Source organism: Plectropomus leopardus, chromosome 13, assembly GCF_026936395.1.
Source record: "Plectropomus leopardus strain MGB_pleo_1.0 chromosome 13, ASM2693639v1, whole genome shotgun sequence".
NCBI classification, from domain to species: Eukaryota; Metazoa; Chordata; class Actinopteri; order Perciformes; family Serranidae; genus Plectropomus; species Plectropomus leopardus.
This window is the reverse complement of record NC_142188.1, coordinates 29,898,452-29,922,362: the sequence shown is the minus strand read 5'-3', so window position 1 is coordinate 29,922,362 and position 23,911 is coordinate 29,898,452. Positions and strand designations below refer to the sequence as shown.

At 38.9% G+C, this 23,911-nt stretch overlaps 1 protein-coding gene across 1 annotated transcript in view; it reads right to left on the bottom strand.

The window, feature by feature from the left end:
• LOC121954897 (stromal membrane-associated protein 1-like) overlaps positions 1-23,911 on the bottom strand; it is a 162,295-nt gene that overhangs the window by 95,001 nt on the left and 43,383 nt on the right. The window contains exon 6 of the mRNA XM_088086534.1: positions 20,833-20,910. Coding sequence (XP_087942660.1) covers positions 20,833-20,910 — 78 coding nt within the window. The remainder of the gene's footprint in view (positions 1-20,832; positions 20,911-23,911) is intronic.

Here is a 23,911-nt window from a genome sequence, read left to right as displayed (position 1 = left end):
AAGCCTCTGGCTGCACCCACACTGTAAAATCTGGCAAGCTGATTTTACTTAAAAAAATCTAGGAAACCAATTGCCTAAAAAAATTAAGAAAATCTAATTGATAATCTTAATTCAAATTTATCCTATATCTAATTGTTTACTCACTTTCTTAGTGATAGCAGCTTCAGTAAACCAAGTTAGTCTGACTTAACTTAATGACAAATAAGATTTTGCCGGTGATGCAGATCTGCCAGTTATGTTTTGTTAATGTGTTTAAGAATGTACAAATATAATGACTAGATTGCAACCAGCACAAAACAGATATATAGCACAGTTAATGTGGTTTACTTAAGTTGCTAAAACTTTAAAATATTGTTTTCAATTGACTTAAAGTCGCAACAACTTTAGAAAATTACGTAAATATGACTAAAATTTTAAGTAAACTTAACAATTAGATATAAAGTATACATAAATTAACATTAATATTTACTCACATTTTTCAAGGCAATCAGTTCTTCGATTTTTAAAAAAAAAGTAAAATCAACTTGTTGGATTTTACAGTGCAGTGGGATTGTCCCTCCCTGGCTCCTTTATAGTCAAGATGGCGGCAAAAGTTACAAAAACTGAGACTAATTCATATCATATCATGGCTAATTTTCACAACATAACAGGTATGGAATTAATCTGCAGATGTTTCAGGTCAAAATAAGTCCAAACTTTTCGACAAATGTCATTTTTAAACCACCACAAATGTGGCATGCAACAGACAGTAAGTTTCTGAAGAACTTGAGGCCCCCACGAGCTGGTTAAGAGGAATGAAGAGTCAGCATGAATCAGTATGAATAAGTCAATATAATATTTTTTTCAGCAACTGCAAATCACCACAACCAGAAGAGGACCTTGAGCATACAGTCTTAAATGTGCATGCAAAATATGAGGCTGTTTGTTCCATTAGTTTGCATTATTAGCTGCGGACTAACAGATACACACACCCATACAAGCATGCACACACGACCAAAACGATGATCCCCTCCAGGCTTACCCCTGGTGGAAATCATAAACACACATTAACCACACATAGTGAGATAGAGGCTTCAAATTGTCTCTGTGATGGTTTAATTTGTTTATGATAATTACAGACAGAAAATAGCCTGACAGACCTCTGAATCGCTGCCCACATGTCTGAATATTTCAGTGATTCATACTGGTCCGGTGTTTTGCTTTTTGATGTTTGATTTTCCTGCTTAGAAACCAGAACAAAAGAAAACTTCGCACATCTATTTTTCGAACAGGAGCGTAGGGCGAGCAGAACACGACTTAGAGAAAAACTCCCGCACACTTGTCCAACTTTCAAAAATTATTATTCTAATGCGACGTTTCGGTACTAGACCTTCATCAGGCAACAGCTTTGTGACAAAGAGAAGCTCTCTCAAGTAGGAGTGAATTGCAATCAGCCACATTCCCCACAAAACTGCTCCTACAAAAGAGTGTTTCTTTTTGAGAAAAAAAGCACTATGGTGGCACAATCCCAGCAGGAAACGCAGTGATGTCTCTGAAAAAAACTACCATTTTGCATAGCACTATCCCCAGCAGAAAAACAGCCATGGCTCACTTAAAAAAAACGCATTTGGTGGCTAAAACTTTGGTGGAAACACAGCAATGACGTGTTAAAAAACAACTAGTTTTGTTGTATGCTGTCTTAAACCGTGGTCTGCAACTTAGCAGGCATCTCGCCTCACTTTTACAGCATCAGGAGTCCCCCCTTTCCTCAAAATCACAAAGTCAGCTCATATACTACATCACTTTAGAAACATTGATAGGATACTGAGCTTGAGTTGTATCATATTTCTTCTTTAAAGGATTATTTTTATCATTATTATTATTGTTATTATTGATGAACCGTACCTTGCTCCTGACATTGCACTTAAGTCTTGCACTTCTGTGGTTGACTTTTCTTTTGTGTGTCTTTTTTTAACTTCATTTGTGTGTTTTTTGTGTTTTTATGTATAAAGCAACTTGTAACATTGGTTTTGTTAAGTGCTATAAAAATAAACTTTATTGTTATTATCATCATCATCATCATCATCATCATCATCATCATGGTATAAAGGTATACCAGGGTATTTCAAAATCAAGGAGGTTTCTTTTAAAATACCTTAATAAATAAGGATGCTCCTCTTTCTACTAAACTAATTCTATGTAGTGCACAGCACACACCACAAGAGCTCAGTCTCAAGTCTCCACTGGTGAAATAGGCAGCTGAGCTGAAAGACACCGCAACACCCGGTGGTGGAGGAATTTGTTACAATACTGTAAACAGCTGGCAGCACAGAGAAAAACGTCGGGAAAAACAGTATGTTTTTTATATCTAAGGATTTATTTTGACCAAACCGGAGCTGGTGATTGTTGGAACAATGGATTTACTAACTAAATTACTCTCCAGAGCGACCAAGGCAGTTTGGGTGAGGTTTAGTTTGTTTCTGTTGAGTTTGAATGAAGTTTGATTTATGAGTTAACTTGACAATAAAGCCTAAAGTTGAATTCCAAAGGTGCACAGTTGTATATCTCCGTTTAACAAGGAAAATAGGTGTGAGAATATTACTTTTCTCAACATTTTGTGGATTTCTATTGTGCATTTATTTGTCTTAAAAGCTAAAAGTAGCACACTGTCAGAATGGTGGTGGGGGAGCGCCACAAACTTAAATACCACTATATTCCTTATGCCCTGGTAAAATTTCAGAAGGTATGAAATATTACATCCTGCCACTGGTTTGAATTATCTGGCTTCCCTAAATCAAAATATTGACTGTAACAGTGCAAAAGCCATTTATATTGCACGTGCAATATTTACTGATCACTGTCAAAATAAATAGGACATGGACCATCTCCTTCAGCAGGGACTCACATCAGCTGGGACCTGACACAAATCTCTGACTGACAATAAATCTGTTGTATGATATATTTTACAAAGCCCCAAGCTGTGTGAATGCCAACCAGCTGAGCGGACATGGCTCACTCTGTTTGGAGAGGTAAGCTGGGATATAACATTCTCAGTGGCATATAGGCTCTGCTGCATCACAGCAGGGGAGACGTGTTTGTGTACGGGATGAGAGGAGGAGCATGTTGGCGTGTGCGCATCTATGCATTTATAGTGGGGGAGGTTGGATGTGTGTGGTTATGATTGCATCTGTCTTGTGTGTGTGTGTGTGTGTGTGTGTGGGTGTGCTTTCTTGGGAAACAAGCTTGATTCTCTTCCTCCAGCAGTGCAAATCCACCTTATTGATCAGCCTGCTTGTGGCTACGCTATTGATTCTTTGACTGCTAGACCTCAGAGAGCACAGCTTTCTACTGTATGTGTAGTGTGTGTGTGTGTGTGTGTGTGTGTGTGTGTGTGTGTGTGTGCGCGTGTGTGTGACGTTATTAGTCACACAACGCCGCTCCTTTGGCTGCCCTTCACACCATCCGCTCAAACTAACTCCAATCGACCACAGATATGCTTTAGCTGCTGCAACTGCTGCTGCTGCGTGTGTGTGTGTTTGTATGCATGTGTGTGTGTGTGTGTGTGTGTGTGTGTGTGTGTGTGTGTGTGTGTGTGTGTGTGTGTGTGTGTCACAACCAATCTCGGGAACCTTTCAGAGCCCAACTCAGTCCAGATGTACGGAGCACCTAGCGATAACACACTCCCCAAATCCCTGCACTGAATGAACAAAGATGCACACAAGCGCATCTACACACACACGCACTACACACACACACAAAAACATACACACACACACACACACACACACACTCCTTCATTTCTATCTCCAACAAAGGCAAGCGCCAGTGTTTTCCATAAAGGAAAGCAGCCCCTTGTTCTCTTTGATAATTTATTCATGGGCTGAAAGAAAAAGACAACATACGCCAGCAGTCCGACGGGACGACAGTGATTTAGTGTTTGTAGAGAGAGCGATAGACGCGCAGAGAGCTAGAAGGAGAGAGGCAGAGGGAGGGACAAATGAAGGAGAGATGGAGATGAATGGAGGTGAGGAGAGAGTGAAAACAACGAGAGAGATAATGGAGTCAATTCTTCCCTAAAAAGCGCTGTGTGTTTTTCTAGTGGGAGTGTGGAGTACACTCTGTCCTTTCTCTCAACTTTATTACACGCCTGTCCCGTCTCTTTCACATGTTTTCACAACATTCACCGCTGAGCATGTCATAAACCAATCTTTAAACTTACTTATCTTGAAACCAGGTGTATGGCAAAAAGTCGCTGCCAGCAACAGTGGTAAATTTAAAACAAGCACGAATTCGCAATACCTGCAACCACATGCATTTGTGCATCCAAGCATTGTCCCTTTTCGCCAATTGGCAACAGCTGAACATGTAAACGGGATATATCGGATATTTTAAGTGGGGTACTTATTCATAGTCAGCGTAATGTAATGGGGAACTAGAAACGTTCCCACAGCATTGGCTAACGTTACCTTCAAGTTGCAATGATGTTTTTAAACATGAAACATGATAATCTTATGTTCAAAGTACCTTTTCAGGATTTTTATTACTTCAAATAATGTTCCTATAACGTTTAATGCTGTTTAAGACATAACATTATAACTGCAACATTCTGAGGATGTTTTGGTGATGCTGTTAGGTAACAGATCATAGAATGCTGTTTTAAAAAACATTCCCAGAATGTGTCTGTGACCCTTGTGCATTATGTTTGAGCCAAATTTTGAACTTTACTGTTGATTAAATGTTGCCGTTGTTCCTGGCTTCCTATGAGAAGAGAAAAAGTCCTCTAGCCACTGAGCTGATTTCTGTAAAAAGTCATAGGCTTATGGAAATGATGGTAGCATGTTCTATATGTGGGGAAAACATCAGTTGTTTTGTCAGTGACCATTGTGAGTCATAATGGAGTTGAATTTTGTAACGTAACTTTTGTTAAATGTTGCTGGCTTTGTATAAGTAGAGGAAAACTCTGCAAGACAAAACTTGTGCAATGTCAAATGTTGCAGCCTTATGCTAATAATGTTAGCATCTTGTATTTGTGCAGAAAATAAAATAAAATTTTTATTTTTATTTTTTGTAGATTTTGTCAGTTGCAATGAAGTTGAATTTTGCACTTGAATGTTGTCGCTATTAAGCCATGTTTTATGTGTGTTTTATTTGTGTTGGTTAAATCAGTCACACATTATTGTACCTTACAGGAGCCCAACCCAGTGGCACAAAAACCCCATCACCAACTCGTGTTTTGGAGGTGTGATTGCAGAGACACACCACAGCACAAGTGTAAGTGCTTATAACAGTGGAGACTGTGTTAAAACTACATACAGCTCAGCTTTAAATCAGCTGTCCTGTCTCATGCACAATCTTTCCACAAAATCTCGGGTACGTCGAGTTTCAATTAACCATCAAATTGCACAAATTGAAATTGCCAACATAAAATACACCTGACGTAAATTTAAAAAAATGAATAAATAAATAAATCTCAAAAACGCTCAGATAAGGTTGTAATTTGGGCGATTTGACAAAGCCATATTTCAGAAAACTGCAATGGAAACACTTTCGCTTTTATTGGTCACATGTTGCTGTGGCTATGTGCTTGTAAGTAGGATCCTGCTCCCACGGGCATGATGCAGCAGGCGCTACAAAAGGGTGTTATTGCGTCGCATAACTCTTCAAAAGTTGAGCGGATCATCCAAAAGTTTTGAATCCATAATACTATGTGAAATCCTCTGTGGACCCACGTATAAGGGGTTTGCCTTTCCATTATCGCTCGTATAACATGCCTATGTCACCTTCGATTGGAAATAATGATGGCTAGTGCGGTGGCTGCAATAGAAATAAACCTGCTAGTGTTTTTAACATTCATCATCAGGCTTCTTGGAATGTTAACTGAGAGGAGAAGTCACATGACATCACTCAGTGGAAACGCAGTCATCTCGCAGTTGTGTTTCATTGATATTTCGTAAATATTACTTAAGGTTTTTGCAAATCTGTAATGGAAACCCACCTTGAGAAACCACTTGGAAGTTATCCACCTTTTTGCAACAGGCCACTCTCATTGCCACCTCCCTCCCCTTATTTATCTGTGGCTAGGTGTTGGAAAATTTTCATGGACTTACCATGCAACAGAGCAAGCTGCGGATCTAAGCTAAAAATGGCAGTTTTTAGTCATTTTGTCATTGGTCTTGTTATGACAATCTCAGAACACCAGCATGCTGTAAAGGCATCAGCCTATATGGAGCAAACACCCTACCAGGTGAGCTAGAGGTCGACCCTTCTTCAGCTTGCCACACACACACACACACACACACACACACACACACACACACACACACACACACACACACACACACACACACACACACACACACACACACACTCAGATGCTAGCTTCCAATCAGTGCTGTAGCCTAATTAGAGTCTACAGGCAGTGGATAGAAAGTGTGGAGAAGGAGACAAAGTTGAGCTTTGACAACCCCAATCAAGCTGAATAAAACCAGTTCATTTAAATACAGAGAGAAAAGAGGGACTACTTGATATTCCAGTGTGCCTGTCTGGCTGAATATCTGCGCACAACTGTCTACATTTATATCAACACCTGTATGCAATTTTGTCCAGAAGTTTGCCAACTCGGTGTATTTAATTTCAAATCAGACGATCACCTCTAATCTGAAGATTCCTCTATGACCGCAGGTGGTGAAGATGTTATTACCATTTCATTTAGGATGACTGGGCAGAAAAGTCAGTGCTTCTAGTAATTTTTTTATTCACATACCCAACAAATCCCAAAGTTCCTCCTGTCAATTAAAAGATACATCGCCCTGTCTGCCCTTCAGCTGAAAACATAAAAGGAATTTATTTTGTCTGTGAGAAGGAGAGGATATTCAGTGGGTTTTGAAGGGCAAAATACTATCCAAGGGGCCCTCCTGACAAGTGACATCAACAGGGCATGAAAAAATGTAAATTTCAAAATTTTAATATGAATATTAGTAACCTACTGCAAAACCATGAGCATCAGCCTTCAAAACTAGAATTACTGCCTTATGGTTGTCTGCCTCCATGCACCAGTCAAGTTACAGTCTATGTCTGTGAAAACAAGGTACAAGGTAGATTTATTAGTCATTTTTTAAATTTAGTTTTTAAATGCTGTTTTTCCATTGCCAAAATTTAGCCAAGCTGAGAGTATAGCTTGACATGGCTGGCACCAATGAATTCAGGTCTTGTGGTTTCAGATGAAACCAGTATCATCACTCTAGCTTTAAAACTCAGCGAGGGCCGTATTCTTAAAGACGTAATGTCGGCCAGGGATTAACACGATTGGAAAAAAACTAATTGCTTGGAGATAACTGCGTGAATGCTGACAGCTCTAACCCTTACATTTATCACCCCTCTTTGATGAAAATACTATCAAACTATATTAAGACGCCATCTGCTCACATCATCTTCAACATCCTCTGCAATGCCAAAAATGCTGATGGTGTGACATTAGACATGCATGAGGTTAGATTGTTCAGGCATGAGCATCAGTTTAGAAAATGCTATGAGTGTCAAGGATAAGCTATGAAGCAAAGCTCATTGGTATTCATTCAAACCCTCAATTGGGGCCATGAGCTCTAGACCTCTACAGCTTGCATTAAAATGCATCTTGCAACCAGATTGTATCTGGTTATGATTTAGCTTGATAATATCTACACCTGATATTAATGTCTCCAGAGTCAACACTAAGTTTTGAATAAGATCCGATCACTCCGTCCAGCTCAAAAAAAATGACCGGTACATTAACTTAACACTTCCTGGACTGCAGAAAAAACATTGCTGCCACTGACCGCAATCCAGGCAGCAATTATGTTTCCTTCAGAATCTATTTGGCAAAAGCATTTAGCGGTGTATGAAATGTAATATGCGTAAGACAGGGCTGATGTCACAGAGTGAGGAGGCAATCTAGACCTCTATTATGTTGACATTGAATGTCTCATCCTGATGTCTGTGGGTATAAGGACAACACATGCCATCACATCGTAATGCCAACCCGATCACCATGCAAAAATGTTGATATTGAACAATCCTCCCATAACTGTCAATGCCAGTGTTATTCATATTATCTGCAATCCCTGCTCAACAACAGCATGGTTAGGGCAAGATTGTGGTTGAAACGAAAGTACACATATTAACAATCTGCTTTAACCTCTCTGATCCAATAACACATCTACTGCACACAAACTTCCCTATTCCCAAGAATAAAGAACAAGCATGTTACCTTCAGGAAGTGTCTAATATACAGTAAGTATTCAAGCAGCTCATATAAGCAGACAGCTCTGGGGTTGCACTTCCCTATTTTTCACAGTCTACAATATCGATCCATGTCACCTGTACATCATGTGACCTGACATGTCTCTCTATCTTTCTAAAGTTGTGGCTCCCCTTCAGTCCTTGTCACTGCTGAGATTAATGCAGAGTCAAACTAGTTTTGGGGACTGCAACACTGAGCTAAAGTACAACATGTAGGTTTCAATCACTATCACACCAGACCAACACGCCGTTAAGCGGCAACACTGCCTAACATCTGCCTGAACACCTGTATCATGATACGCTGGGGAAAAATCTACACTGATTAAAGACATAAAGAAGACAGCATCAATTACAAAATCATCGTGTTTCATCAAATACAGCCTTCCTGAGAGCAACGTGCCATCTATAATATGCTGATCTGTATAACTGTGCAGCCCACTGTGCTATGGGTGTAACATGTCCTTATTAGCACAAGTAAATGTTAACAGGGTCAGTCATGTGGTGGACATCCTAGAAAACCCTCACCCTAACTCCTAACCCTAACACAATAAATTACTATCTGACCGATTATTTGGCTTTTTTTTTTAATATATTTTTGCTATTTTTAGATCACAAGGCTCACAGTGTTATAAAATAAATCTGTCGTGTATATAAACAGTAGCTGAAATGGGTTAATCAGCCAGACGTCCCCACCCCATACATACACGTAACAATGAAAAAGGATGTTTGATGTCAGCTAAGATACAGAGGTAAAATAAAATGTCTGTAAAAACATGGTTAAAGTAATAATAATGAGATTGAAAAAAAGGGAAAAAGCTTAATAATAACAGAAAAAATGAACAAATAAATAAAAATATTGACAATGATGGTAACCTGAAAAGTGGAGTACATTGTCCTCTGGCTCTCATCAACAGCATTTGGCAAAAGATGGTCTGGGAAGTATTAGGAGAAATCTCTTGTGGAACTATAGTTTAGTTTGCTTTTTAGTTTGTTTGAGTTTAGATTGTAAATTATTGAGCAAAGGGCTCCAAATCTTAAGAAAGGAATCCTCACTATCTCTAAAGACAGCACTTATTCTTTCATTAAGAAAGACACTGAAGAGAATAGTTGGCTTTAAAGATAAAGAAATTAAATAATTTGGCTTGTACTTCATTGTACAGTTGCACTTAATAAAATTACCATTATGTATGTACTGTATATAAAAAGATTATTTTTTATAACAATAAGTTGCTGGAAAAGCTTAAAAATACACCTTAAAAATGCTTGAAAATGCTTGATTTTTTTACTTTGGAAAAGGTCTAGGAACCCTAGACCCTAGACCCTAGTGTTTAAGATTCAGAATCCAATCCAAAAAACAGCCTCTTTTTTTATTTTATTCAGTACATCTCATCAATGCTGTGTCTTTATGAATACACAGAAAGCAGAATAATAAGACTAAAACCATGAGGTAATCCTTTTGTCCATCTATTTTCATTCGCGTTTCTGCTACCTGGTCATGGGGGCCACATTTCCAGCTCCTTCTGGGGGATCCTGAGGCATTTGCAGGCCAGACGAGATATACAGTATAATCCCTCCAGCATTTTCTAAGTCTACCCCAGGGCCTCCTACCAGTTGGACATGCCAGGAAAATCACTACCCGGGGGTGCCCAGGAGCCATCCTAATCAGATGCCCGAACCACCCCAACTGGCCCTTTTCAGTGTGAATGAGCATCTGCTTTACTCTGATCTCCCTCCAAATGTCAGAGCTCCTCACACTATCTCTAAGGCTGAGATCAGCCATCCTAGGGAGGAAACTAATTTCAGCCGCTTATATCTCATTCGGTAACTACCTAAAGCTCATGACCATAGGTGAGGGTTGCAATATTGATTGACTTGTAAACCGAGAGCTTTGCCTTCTTGCTCAATTCCTTCTTTACCACAACGATGTGGTGCAATGCCTACATTACTGCAGATGCTGCACTGCCGCCCGTCCATCTGGCGCTACGCTTTACCCTCACTTGTGAACAAGACCCAAGACACTTGAACTCCTTTGCCTAATGAGGTAAGTAGAATTCTTTCTGAATAATTCATAATGATTCACTGAAAAGTGAATGCATTGTTGAAGAAATTCTGTGTTTAGCAAACTCAGACACCCAGCCAACATTTGTATGTGGGTAGTAAACGGGCTGAAAAATGGGCCCTATAGGGGATTTTGCACAGGTTCCATAATGGCCCCATGCCAATTGCCCACATGGACTGGTTTTCCAAAGTGGACCCCACATGGGTTATGCTAGGGCTACCTTGGTCTCGAGTGGGTATGGGCCCAAAATGTGCATCTTATCTGGTGCCCAAAGATAAACCCACCCATATGGGCAATTGGCATGGGGAAAACATATGAACAATCCAATGAAGGGACCAATTTCAAAGCCATTTACTATCCATAAGGGCTTTACATACAAATGTTGGCAGGGTAAAGAGTTAAATCTTTAAATATTAGTTTTTGAAGCCTTCAGCTGTTCATCCATAGACGAAGCATCCTGGATGAGTAAACAGGATCAGGTTAATGAACATGGCCGAGACATGGCAGTAAATGAACACATGCAAGGATAAACCTGTGAGCTTTTGGCAACAGAACTATCTTACTAGCCTCTTAGCAATCCTTTCACTTGTACATCTTGGTTTTGTATTAGTAAGAGTTTGACCGACATCACTATTCCAATCACAGAACTTCTACAATTTATTTCTTTGTCCTCAAATAACCAGCAATAACCCATGCCCACATTTTACAACTTAATTATCCAAACACAAGTTGAACCAAAACTAACTTGTAATCAAAATAGAAATGGATGGGCAATCAAAAGCAAAATAACCCCCTACTAACAGAGCTGCAAAAACGGCAGGGAATAATGAATGCTTCAATCATTTTCTGAATTAAAAGTCATCTGAGGCAGAGCCAAGTGAGTCCTGCAGCAACAGTGTTTAGGTTTAAATTGTCTCAATATTATTACTATGAATAATACCTCTGCATTTACACATACTTCAATGGGAAAGCAAGAGAGAGAGCAAATATTCATTACAAATGCAATATAACAAATTCTTTGTTGTGTTGTATGTCTTCTCTATAAGGCAGAATACGAAGAGAAGGAGAGGCAAACGAAGAGGACAGTTCAAACCATACTTCACTTTGAAGGTCACTGCCTCTTTAGTGTTTCTGGTAGTTGTCTGTAAGTTTGTGTTTTACATATTGCATGTATAGTGTAGGGTATATAATTCTTTATGTTGTATGTCTTCTCTATAAGGCAGAATACAAAGAGAAGGAGAGGCAAACGAAGAGGAAAGTTCAAACCATACTTCACTTTGAAGGTCACTGCCTCTTTAGTGTTTCTAGTAGTTGTCTGTAAGTTTGTGTTTTACATGTATTGCATGTATAGCATAGACTCCCATTGGAGACACTTTAACCAATGAATTAAGCCCCTTTTCCACTGCACAGCAAATCCATTAGCACCTGTTAAAAAAAAATTTAACCAACACTTTTTTAATATAATATGAAAGGTAACAATTGGCAATTGGACCAAATGCTTCTGCAGTAGTAACGAGTATGTATCAGCTCCAGCTATGATCAGCATCTATGGAAACACAACACCCAGCTGAACGCACTAATTTACAAACCCTTAACAGGCAAGATGCAATGACAGCCACCAAAACTTGTCGAAACATCAATCCGAATGAGTCTGCACCAAGTTTGAATGATAGACTTAATTAATAAGAGATATATAAAAAGAAGTAACCACTGCCTCCACCCATGCTGCTTTATTCACTGTTAACTAACCTTCCAGCCTGTCCCTGACATTGAATGTGAGACACCAAAATAAACAACATAAATACACACACACACACACACACACACACACACACACACACACACACACACACACACAGAAAGACATACTTGTCTACTGCAGAGCTGTGTACACGGCTCTGGTCTACTGGCAATGGGAAAGGAGTCTATGAGCTATTTTGAGCAGGTTTAACTGTGTTTAAAAGACCAACTTACACATGCTAATTTTGGTGGGAAAAGGGTATCGGGATTTTTCACTGAAAGATGACTTAAATGATTAATCATTTATCAAAAAATGTTGCTGTTAAACGAATAACCAATTAAGTGACTAATTGTTTTAACTTTAAAAGTTGCTTAATTCAATCTAATCCAAGCTGCAATGAATACAGAGGGAAGACAAACTGTAAAGGGTGTCAGAGTGGAAAGCAATGTATATGGATAACACAAAATATTTTCCTGATAAGTTAGAGTCCTTACTGAAGGATAGAGGGCATCGCATTGTACTGATTGTGAAGCCCCTTGAGGTAAATTTGTGATATTAGCAGTGTTGTGCATTTTTCGTTTACCAAAAGCTAGCTCAAAGGTCAGCACACACAGATTAAATGATCTAGTTCACATTTATAGCTCACAATTTGAATTTTAAAGTTTAAAGTCTAACTAAATAGTCTAAAAGTCTCTTCCTTTCGGATCCAGCCTGCAAAATTTAAGTAAAAACTTCAGATTTTTTCTATTGGAATCTCTACTAATTAGCCTGACCACAGCTCATCTGAGATCAACACATAATAATACTAAACCTGAGCCAGACTAAGCTCAACTGCCCCAAAATGTACTAGTCCACTTCTAATGCCTGGGACACACCGCTTGTGTGACGGCGCAAGCCACACGTGTCTCCAGCAAAAAATGGACCAGCTTGGTGGATCACCAACTCCCCACACTGAATTTCCCCACCAGAGAAGCTCCCTGCTCCAGCCAGAAGGACAGAGAGCCCGGCACAGAACCTGGGAGCTGTCCGGTGCTGAAACGGATGAAGCAGTCACAGAAAAAGAGACGGGTATGATATAAATCAGCCAATCAATAAATCAGTATATAATATTTATAATACATGTTGGATTTACATTGTAAATAAATTATTATTTAAAAATTAATCACAGAGTGCTTACTTTTTAAACTTTTTAATTATTTTTTTTTAATAGCGCTCATTTTCTGACTTTTCGGGACACGTTGGACTTGGACTGACATTGAAAAATCTACTGGTAGCGGCATTGCCTGTATTGCCAGTTGTACTTTCCATACAAGCATTGTGTCAAAGTATATTCCCACCACAAAGTGTTTCCCCCCTGCCAAGTGTTTACCTCCTGTTAAACTGTGTCATACACTGTCATGTTCATCACTTGAAATCGAACATGTTCAGTTCACCATTTCACAAAAAACATGAGTACATTTAATGAACGTGCTCTGGAATTCGATGGCTAAAAATAAAGTGTAACTGACTTGTCAAGATAATAATGAAAATAAACCTAATGATGCCATCAGGGGTTTCTCAAATTGAATGTGAGGCTTCAAATTTGAACAGATCAAAACTAAAAGAAGATTATTATGGTTGCAATGATGCACAACTGGGATCCAGTTGAGCCGTGCTTTGAGCTTAAACGAAAGACATCTCAAACATTCAACCACAGCATTTTTTAATCTGTCTCTCATGAGTCTGCCAGCTATATGGAGACATAATCAATAAATCAGTGGGTTAGAATGTTACTAGTACTGGACTTATCAATACTGCAGTGTCAGTGTGCAGGAATGTCTGACCTGAACTGATTCATATTTCATCAGACTGAATACACACACACACACACACACACACACACACACACACACACACTATGTATAAGTATCTTTAATTATCAGAATCTATTATATGAGGAAAAACCCATGAGAAACATTGAATTCTTGTATTAATCTTTCTTTCTATCAAAAACATCAAATTTATAAATATGGAAGATCAGCAGAAAATATTTTCTCTGCAGCTTCCATCTGGCAATATTAGAATCAATCCATACTGATTTCAGCCTCCCTCAGGTTTACATGTGTAAAATTAGTTCAGTAGCTGGTGCATTTATGTTTAAATTTTAATAAGAGCAAAGAGAGGCCAAAGTGCTGCTTGTGTAAACTTCTCTGAGGAAGAAAGGAAATGAAGTGATGTGAACGGAAATGAAATACCGCTGCTGATTAAAGCTCGGACCGCTCAACCAGCATCTCCTCTGCAGATATGTACAGTTTGTTATCTGCATGCGGAGATGAAAGAGGTTGTGACGGTACAGTATGTCTTTGTTTGAGGGAGAGGGAAAAGGCACATAGCAGGCTGGAGGGTGAGAACAGGAGGAGAGAGGGTGAGACGAGCAGAAAGTCAGTGTGGGACAAGTCAAGAGAGTGAGAAGAAAGAGAGAGAGACAGAGAAGCAGAGAGAAACATGGCAGTCAGCATGTTTCCTGCTATCCTGGAGATTAAACAGCTTTCAGCATGTCAGCATACACTTAGACTAACAAGTCACTCACACACACACACACACACACACACACACACACACACACACACACACACGTACAAACACTAGAAATGTCCTCAAATATCTCCTTGACACTGGGTTCACCGACAGCATGAGCTCAGCTGATAAGGAGGGAGGAAAGCCACATATCTCTGCCAGCACACACGCAATCATATTAAATCTCGCAGCATACACGTATCACACATCAATATGTAAAATGTAAGCAGGTCAGCTGAGAGGCTGCAGAGTCTTTCTTTATTTTTATCGCTTACACAAAGAATTTCCAAATCTTTATAAAGCGGGCCTGGGTGGTGCAGTGCTGACAACTAAAACCATTGTCATGGTTAGCTACTAAGCTTGCGTGTTATCATGGTACTACGTTTATACCAGGATATTTAGAAATACCGATGGTAGGTTTTTTAATACTGTCATAAAAACAGGTGCTCCTCTTTCTTTTAAACTCATTGTATGCAGTGCACAGCACGCACCACCAGAGCTCAGTGCTGACTCCACTGGTGGAACAGGCAGCTGAGCTGCAAGACACTGCAACACCTAGAGGTGGAGGGATAAGTAAGTGAAATTTTAGGAGGGTATGAGGGTATGTAATATTAATAGTATGTAATATTATTAATAATAATAAATAAGCCTTATAAAGTTGGAAAAAATTAAAATCTAGGTGTAACCTCTACGGAGCCCCTTAAGGGACATGGGGAGAGAAAAAAAAATTATATGGAGGGGGAAAAAAAAGAGCAGTTTGTGGTTACCATGACAACAGATTACGTGCACAAAAGAAAAGGTATTACGTGCACACACATACAAGCCTTCAGTCTAACTGGTTCACTGGTCACAACTTTAAGTTGGTCATAACTTTACAGTCAGCCGTATGTCCAGTTGGTGACCTCGGCTCTGATGACCACAGTAACTGAAACATTTTTGAAATCTGCTCCACTGTCATGTCCTCAACTGTGAGTGCTTAAAGCAGCACATGCGCCATGTGTGGAGTCACTGCAGAATGAAACCATAGGAAACAAGAAAATAAATACATAAAACAAAGACAAAACAAAGATCAACATAAATTTGACATTTGTCATTTTTCTTTTTGTTCCCTCATTTATTAGATTTTTCGTTTCAAACAGACAATGAGAAAACATCTTAATAACAGATGCTAATCATTTGCTAATCTTAATAACAGATGTAAACACATGAATGCAGTTAAATTTTTCTTTTTCTTTTTCTTTTTTTAAAACAGGCCATATAAAGCTAACTTGTTGTCATACAATAGCCCAAAAGTTCTGAGACTGCAAATGTGCTCCACCTCCTCACACAGGCTGTTAACCTGCCGTTCCAAGGTGATACTGCAAAGAAACTACAAACCAACTACAATCCAGGACACTTCTACTACCAAAATCTTGTCCCATGGCTTACAGCCTGCAAACATATGCAGAATCTCTTCATAGAGATGATCCTTAACACTAAAAGTGTATGGAAAATGGATAAAATGACCAGGCAGGAATGTGTGTTTTTGGCTGATACAGCAAATTTAATGCATTGGAAACCTCTTACAGTGATAATGCCTATTGACTACACCAGCAACCTAAGACTGGACAGCTGTACTGCTCCTATTTTTGACCCAACATGTTTTAGAGGAGGCTTTGTTTTGCTGCAGCAACAGTCCATCCTCAACAGTACATTTCAACTCTTGGTCAGTTTTTCCTTTCTATAAACTTGCTCCATCTGTTAGTCTAAACTGCCGTTGCACTTACCTTGCTGACAGCTGGCATAAATTGAAGGAAACCTGCAGGAAGTTGCTAATCAATTTTTTACCGATGCACCCTCCATTTTGCATTTAGGACTACATATGGAAAATGTAAGTAGAAGATTAAGCAGCACCTCATTTGTTTAAATTAAAATTTTTGGCGCAATGAAACTACCTTTGAATGTCCGCAGGGGACACTCTGAGTTATATTTTGGATACACTGTGATTCAGTTTGTCAATTTACATAATTAATGCAGCAACTCAATGTTTTTGGAAGTGAAAAACGTGGAAGAAAATGTTAAAAGACTAGAGAATTTTAAAGAACGATCTGTATTACTATATACAGCATTACGGTGTGAGATTTATATATTTATGTAATTTATTCATATAGTGAGGTCATTGAACTGTGCACATCAAGCTATTTTTTTAAGTGAAGAATGTGAAAAAAATGCTTTTAAAAGACTAGAGAGTGTTGAAGAATTTAATGCCTTACTATATACAGCATTACAATGCAAGGTTTTTTATTTTATTTTATTTTTTGTAAGGTCATTAAACATCAAGCCATTACGTTGTTGATTTTTTTTTTTACATGCTTTATAGTATATTTGTATTTTCAACCTAACCTCCAAATTTGAAGGTAATTTAAAAGCCAAATAATAGAGCAGTCTGTTACATGTATGCAGCCCACTTGGACTGATTTCGTATGGTGCCGAGAAAGGCTGCACCAGTCGATATTAAACACTTTAAACACAGCAACACACGTGACATCACAGCTAGTGCCAGCTCTGAAATGCCCTGTTTGTGGGTTCATACCGGAAGATGGTGTAAAAATATTACAAAGAGTCTGGAGGTAAATGCATTTCCATCGATTGGAAATAATCATATGCTGATTGCTTTTGATGCTATTAAAATAAAATGCAATCTTTCGGTTCAGCATTGATTTTCTTCCACCGCTGGAGCAAATTCATCACTGCACAACAGTGTTCTTCACACCAGCTCTGGCAACATTTACACGGCAGTAACCTGAGACAAAATGTCTTTACAGCTCCACTAAAAAGCAGACTGAGATGAACCATGGGCGCACACATGATGGCAGGCTGTTGTTCAAAGACAATATGATGATTTATGAGTGTGATTCTAGTTGTGACAGAGATGCCATGGACATGAATGTAAAGTCAAATGCAGACATGACTGACTTGGAGATTTGATGCCAGGTGCTTCATTGTGCATTTTAGTGACTGCAGGGGACAAAGTATGTATCACATTGGTGGAAAGAGCTCAGCAAAAAGCTTGTCATTACTCACATCTCAGACAAAAGGAGAATCTCAATCTACATGAGTCTGTCTGCTGTCACCTGGCAGCAGAGTTTGGACTGCTGGTCACTGAAAATAAGCAATTTCATCCATGTCAGACACTAATCAAGAACGGGAAACTCATTAGCTGCCCTAGGACTGGGCAACACGGCTTTAAAATGATATAGAGGGAGATCATGCAAACTCTGCACAGAGAGGCCCCCGCCCACAGGCCCTGTGCCACCCTGGGATTGAACCAGGGACCCTCTTGCTGTGAGGCAACAGTGCTAACCACGACACCACCGTGCCACCCTTTAAGCAGATTCATATAAGCACTTGATCACTGTATTTTCTAATTATTTCAATGCAATTATCCTTGAAATGCAAGAATAGTATGTAATGAAGAAAAGTGTAAACAAAAGAAATAATAAATCTGGACAGAAATATTGCAACAGAAAATAAATGTAACCATGTACTGTATGTGATTGGGTAATAAAAGGCTAAACTGTCCAGTTTGTGGGCAGAAGGGGGTCGAGTTGAAATATTAATGCTACATAGTGCGGACCACTGTGTTACATTTCACTGTCAGTGGGTACAGTGGCCCATAGCCTTCATTCCATTTCCCTGTAGACCCCCCCCACACACACACACACACACACTGTAGGCCTACAGAATTACCCACACTGCTGAGAGCTACATTATTCCCTCATCGCTTCGCAGGCCATGGAAATATTCTGAATTTACTAACCATGACCCAGAAACACATATTCACTCCTCCAACACCCCTTCTCTCTTTCACACACACTATAGATATGCATGAACACATACCACAACTCTGGCACGCACACACTCAGTTAAAAGCGACGGCCGATTCGCAGCGACTCACACACCCTTCTTTCACAGCAAATGCATTCATATCACACACACACATCCACTGACCTCTGTTCCACACATCAGTAATTGCAGCTCGTTCTGTTCTCACTGAGCTGGATTTAGTCAAACCCACATTCAAAACACTTATCTTGGCACATAGCCGTAATTTTTCATTTATCTTTCCATCAATTTTCTTTTGAATCACAATGTTATGCAAGTTGCCTTTCATGATGTTGGAGCATCTTTCTGTGGTGCAGCGAGCGTTAACAGTCCATCTACATTTTTAAAAAAGGGCTCCACTTATTACAATGAGTGACACAACATTCTTTTTTTTTGTTGTTCAGAAAGTAACGCATACATGTCAGAAACTTGTTTGATACAGCTGAGGTACACTATCCACAACACAGTCCATGGATGATGGTTTTTGAATTATAGTTCACATGTTTACGCCTGTGTGCGTGAGAAATGATCCACACTGATGCATGGAGCAAAACTACAGCATCTGTGAACAACATGAATGTTTATGAGGAGTTTCCCTTGAGGATTCGGCTCCTGCAGCACAGAGGTGGAGCGACTGCACGCACTCTCTGTTGTCACACATCGAGCATTCGGAACAGCAAACAAAGAGAGCAGTGCTCTGTCTTTGTCCTGATTCTGGCCTTCGACATGCTCAAACAGCAACGCACATAAAGCACCATCAATGTCAGCCGGCTGCATTCTTATTTTTACTTCTCCTCTTGTTATGGTGCACTTATACAGCAGTTTTCATGGCTACAATTGAATGAAGCCATTGAGCTCCTTCTTAAGAATGTTTCCTGATGGTTTGTGTTATTGTTCACTGGTGCACAGCTTCAATATAGCATATATGACGGTAATCCAGTTTTCCTCATTGGATGACAATAATAAATCACCAAAGCAGAACATGCGCGCTTGTTGGCCATCGATTATAGACTTTGCTATGTGTTCATGTGAAATTTTCTGGCCGAGACACAGGCGATTGTAAGGGGATGCAGCAGTTAACTTTCATAGAATTTCTTCACCATAATCATAAACTTTTATGTAATTGAACTACATTTTCCATACTAATCATGGTGAGCAGGTTTTCCCCGAAAGCCATTCAATGAATTTACATTCAATAATTATTTCTCTATACAATAGATTTCCGTCATTCCCATGAATTCACATTGCCTTCACATGTGCGAGGGATTCACAGAAGACAAAGCAGCATGTAACCCAGCATTTTCCATTTTATCTCATCATTACCAGCCTCACTTTACTGTTCACTGCCGTATGACATTTAAGAGTTCTGTTAAGTAACTGCTGATGGAACAACCTGCTGCTGTTACCTTTACGTTCGGATAGCTTAATATTCAACTCCCAAAACAAAAAGTGTCTTTTATTGTGATACAGCCACAGGGAACACAATGTATCTACACCAATAAGATTGGTGCAATTTCTCGCAAAAAAAAATACATCTCCAAATCAAGGGAAGCCATTTTGGTCCCTTTTTCACAGCAATGGAACAAAGAGGAAAAGCTACAGTGAGCAGGCTGCACACTTCCAACTCCTTGGCAAGGCAACCAGCTCTAAAATGCAAAACTACTTGCGCCATGTGCAGCATAAAATCAGATTGTCGTTGCTATTAATATTGACCGAAATCTTTAGCAAAACTAAATGAGTTTGTTTGGCTGCACTGTAAACAGAAACATCAGTGGCACCTGTTGTATTTCTGTCTTCAGAATTCTGGAGCCTGGAGTACTACACCATGCCTGCAAGTTAACCACGGGCACGGCCATAGCATGAGAATCTTGGCCCTATAAACAGTCTCAATGGGGCCCATTCTTCCTCTCTTGATCCATGTCTCTCATACAACTTTTGCATTTTTCCTTATTGTCAGTTTCCCTTTATAGAGGAAAGACATTACCGTGTACATTGGTGCTCCAGCAGCATAAGCAGTCACTGCTCTAGCATTGTTTGGAGATGAATCCCAGTGCAGGGGCAGACCAAACCATTTTGTGCCTTTAAGGGGTGAAAGGGACCTCTGAGAGCTTTATTTATTTAGCTTATTTTGAATTGGTTGAGGCACTAATTACTAAATTTCAAAAAATGCAACAAAACCATACTTTTCACTCCACACTTTTTTACTTTTCACTGTCCCCCCTCCAACTGGGGCCTTGGGTGATCATACCCACTTTCCCCCCACTGCAACACCCCTGACCACAGGTGACATCAGTGCCATTGATTAGAACTTCAACCTATGACAAATGACTGTCATGCAATCTGTGTCCATTTGTACCTTTGTGTTGCTGTGTCTCTCCACTTTATCAGAGTCCTTCTCTTTCTTCTTCTCCTCTTTTTTCTTTTCACGTTCTTTCTGTAAATTAGAAAAGAAAGGTGGTGTAAGACAGTGGCATACTTCATATACAGCCAACACTATACATTTGTGTTATAACCGCGCACACACTCTAATATTAGGCCAATACACTGATATTAATAGAAATTCTTTTAACTGACACTTAATCTGACTGAATTTGAATGGAATTCATTCTCATTTCATAATGATATTATGTATCGGCACCATACAGTATATCACAGTAATAACAGACTCTCTGTCTCTGTCCTGCAATACTATAATTAGCATACAGTACTGCTTAAGTGTGCAGAAGGAGGACACTTTTCTTCATTAAATCACCATTCGACAGCCATTATAATATTCCGAAGGAGGAAACATGAGGCCTAATGGTAATGATTTGTTGTACCTCATAGCAGGTTGAAAACAATTACATCTCATTCTTTAATGTGATTTTAATGCACTCACAATGCAGATTTAATGTGCAGACATTATTAGCGCACGGAGAGTTGATGTAGTGTTTTCAGGTTAATGGTTCCGTCTTGCTTTGTTATATGGAAATGAGCTGGTTCTGATGCCAGCCACCAACAGGCTTTAGCTAATGACTGTCAGGATGCCAGAGAGAGGAGCTTTAGCTTAGCGGGTGAAGCCTAAAATCTAGCCATTATGGTAACAATAACAGTCTGTTTCTCTCCGTGTCTCCCTCTGTCTCTATTCTCAATGCAATTACTTTACAGGCTGTATATGTGCATAGTTATTTATGATGGTTATTTGTCTCGAGAATATAATAAACAATGCAACATAATCATCGATGTTTACAGTGATGCCAATCAGCATGTACATACAGAGCATTTATCATTATATAGAGTCACTGTGTTTTGTGCGCAGTCATTACATCAGTGGTTTACTTCAGACTAATGGACTGCAATATTAAAAAAAAAAAAAAACTATAAAAACTGTCACACACAGAGAGTGCCTGGGTCAAATGCCGAGGCTTGCCGCAGGGGAAAAACTTTTTGTTTTTGCTTGGATTTAACCATCTAAAGATTTTCCTCATACCTCATGTCAGGGGAATGGAAGCAACACTTTACACACCAACAGTATTACTCTCTTTATACTCTTGTTATTCAACACAACACAAGGGCTATATTTTGGCTGCATTATTTTGTTGACATATCCATCAGCAAGTTTGAGTATTATCTCTGAGGCCCTGGCAGGAACTGAGTCTCTAACTATATTAACTACGAGCTAATGAGGCTAGCATTGGACAATTTGCTCCAGAAGCATTAGCGGGCTATTATGCTCCCATCTGACCATCACTAATAAAACACAGCAAATTACAGCTGGGATCCTCTGCATACTATCATGTTGGCTATGTTTCCAACTTTGGTTAATCAGCCCATGTCTGAGAGCTGGCCCAGTGCACAGGTGCAAAGGATTGTGGTTGACAGAGATGGGCTACATACTTTTAAACACCAGTGTTATGTCTAAAACCACTTACCACCCAAACTCTGAGTGTGAAATATCTGCCCTATATAGATAAAAATCAATGAATATTGAAGACACAATACTATATAATCAAGACACGATATTATCATGATACACAATACAATATCACAATACTTAAGACAGAACACAATCTCTTCACGAAACTTAAGACATGATACGATATTATCATGATGCTTAAAACCCATTTGGATATAATCAGAACACTTAAGACACTATGATAATTTAACAATACTTAAGAAATGATACGATATTATTGCAATATTTAAGACACAATAAAATATAATCATAATACTTATGACATGATTACAAAACATCACAATACTTAAGACACAATACAAGAACCAATATGATATTATCACAATATTTAAGACACTACAATATAATCAAGACACTCAAGAAACAATAAATTATCACAATACTTTAGAAAGAATACAATATCACAATATTTATGATTGAATTTATCATGATACTTCAGATGCAATACTATATAATTATGATACTTAAGATGCCACACAATATTGTTATTACTGAGGATTGTGATAATCTTTTGCGATATATTGTGACTAATTACTTTTATTCAACTGCAAATTGTGTCCGCAAGGGCAAACTTCGTCGACGTCTGCTTTAACTCATAGAATTAAGCTTTCAGTATGTTTATCTCACTTCAATCACTCATTGTAATGCAGCAAAATGGGACTGTCAAGCAGACAGACTGACACTGTCACTGTCATACAAACCGACCAATCCTGCTGACCATGAAAAAAAAGTTGTGTCTGGACTTAAAAAGCCATTGATTTTTTTTTCCACCAGAGAGTGTAATGCATTTTTTCAAATAATAATAATCTAAAACAAAACAAAATATTTATTCTTGGGGTCTGTGTATCGATAGAACATTGCCAAGCAAAATATTGAGATATCTTGCTGTTTCGATTTTTAGCACAATGCCATGTGCTGCATTTAATAGATGCAAAAAATTCACTTGAGTCACAGATGATGCAAAACAACAAAGCAGTATACTGCTCACTTTAACTCACTAACTTTTGAGTATCTCCTGTTTGAGGAATATAGAATGAGTGAACAAGATTTTGGACAGCACAGGTCTCCATGCCAACAAATTTAATAAACACTCTTGATGCTGTTATTTTATCTTAGTGGAGGGAAACATCAGTGTGTTAATATGGCCAAGGACAGAATTAACAATGCCAGAATTTATAATGTGACCTTGTTTGACCCAATCCAAGAGAAGCAAACAACACAAAGACAAAAGAGAAAAATCTAAAACCACAAAATGCCTGAAAAACACCAGAGCATTAAAGTACAACAAGATAAAAACATTAAAATAAAAAAAATTCAAGGGAGTGCTATCTCATTTCAGTTGTATTTTGGATAGGGTTATGTTCTGTTCACGGTTGGAAAAACAACAGGATTTGCTCAGCCAATTAATGTTAAACCTTTTATCTCTCCTCATTTTTTAGCAAAGAGTAGAGTAGAGTTGAGAACAGTGAGGTGTCAGGCT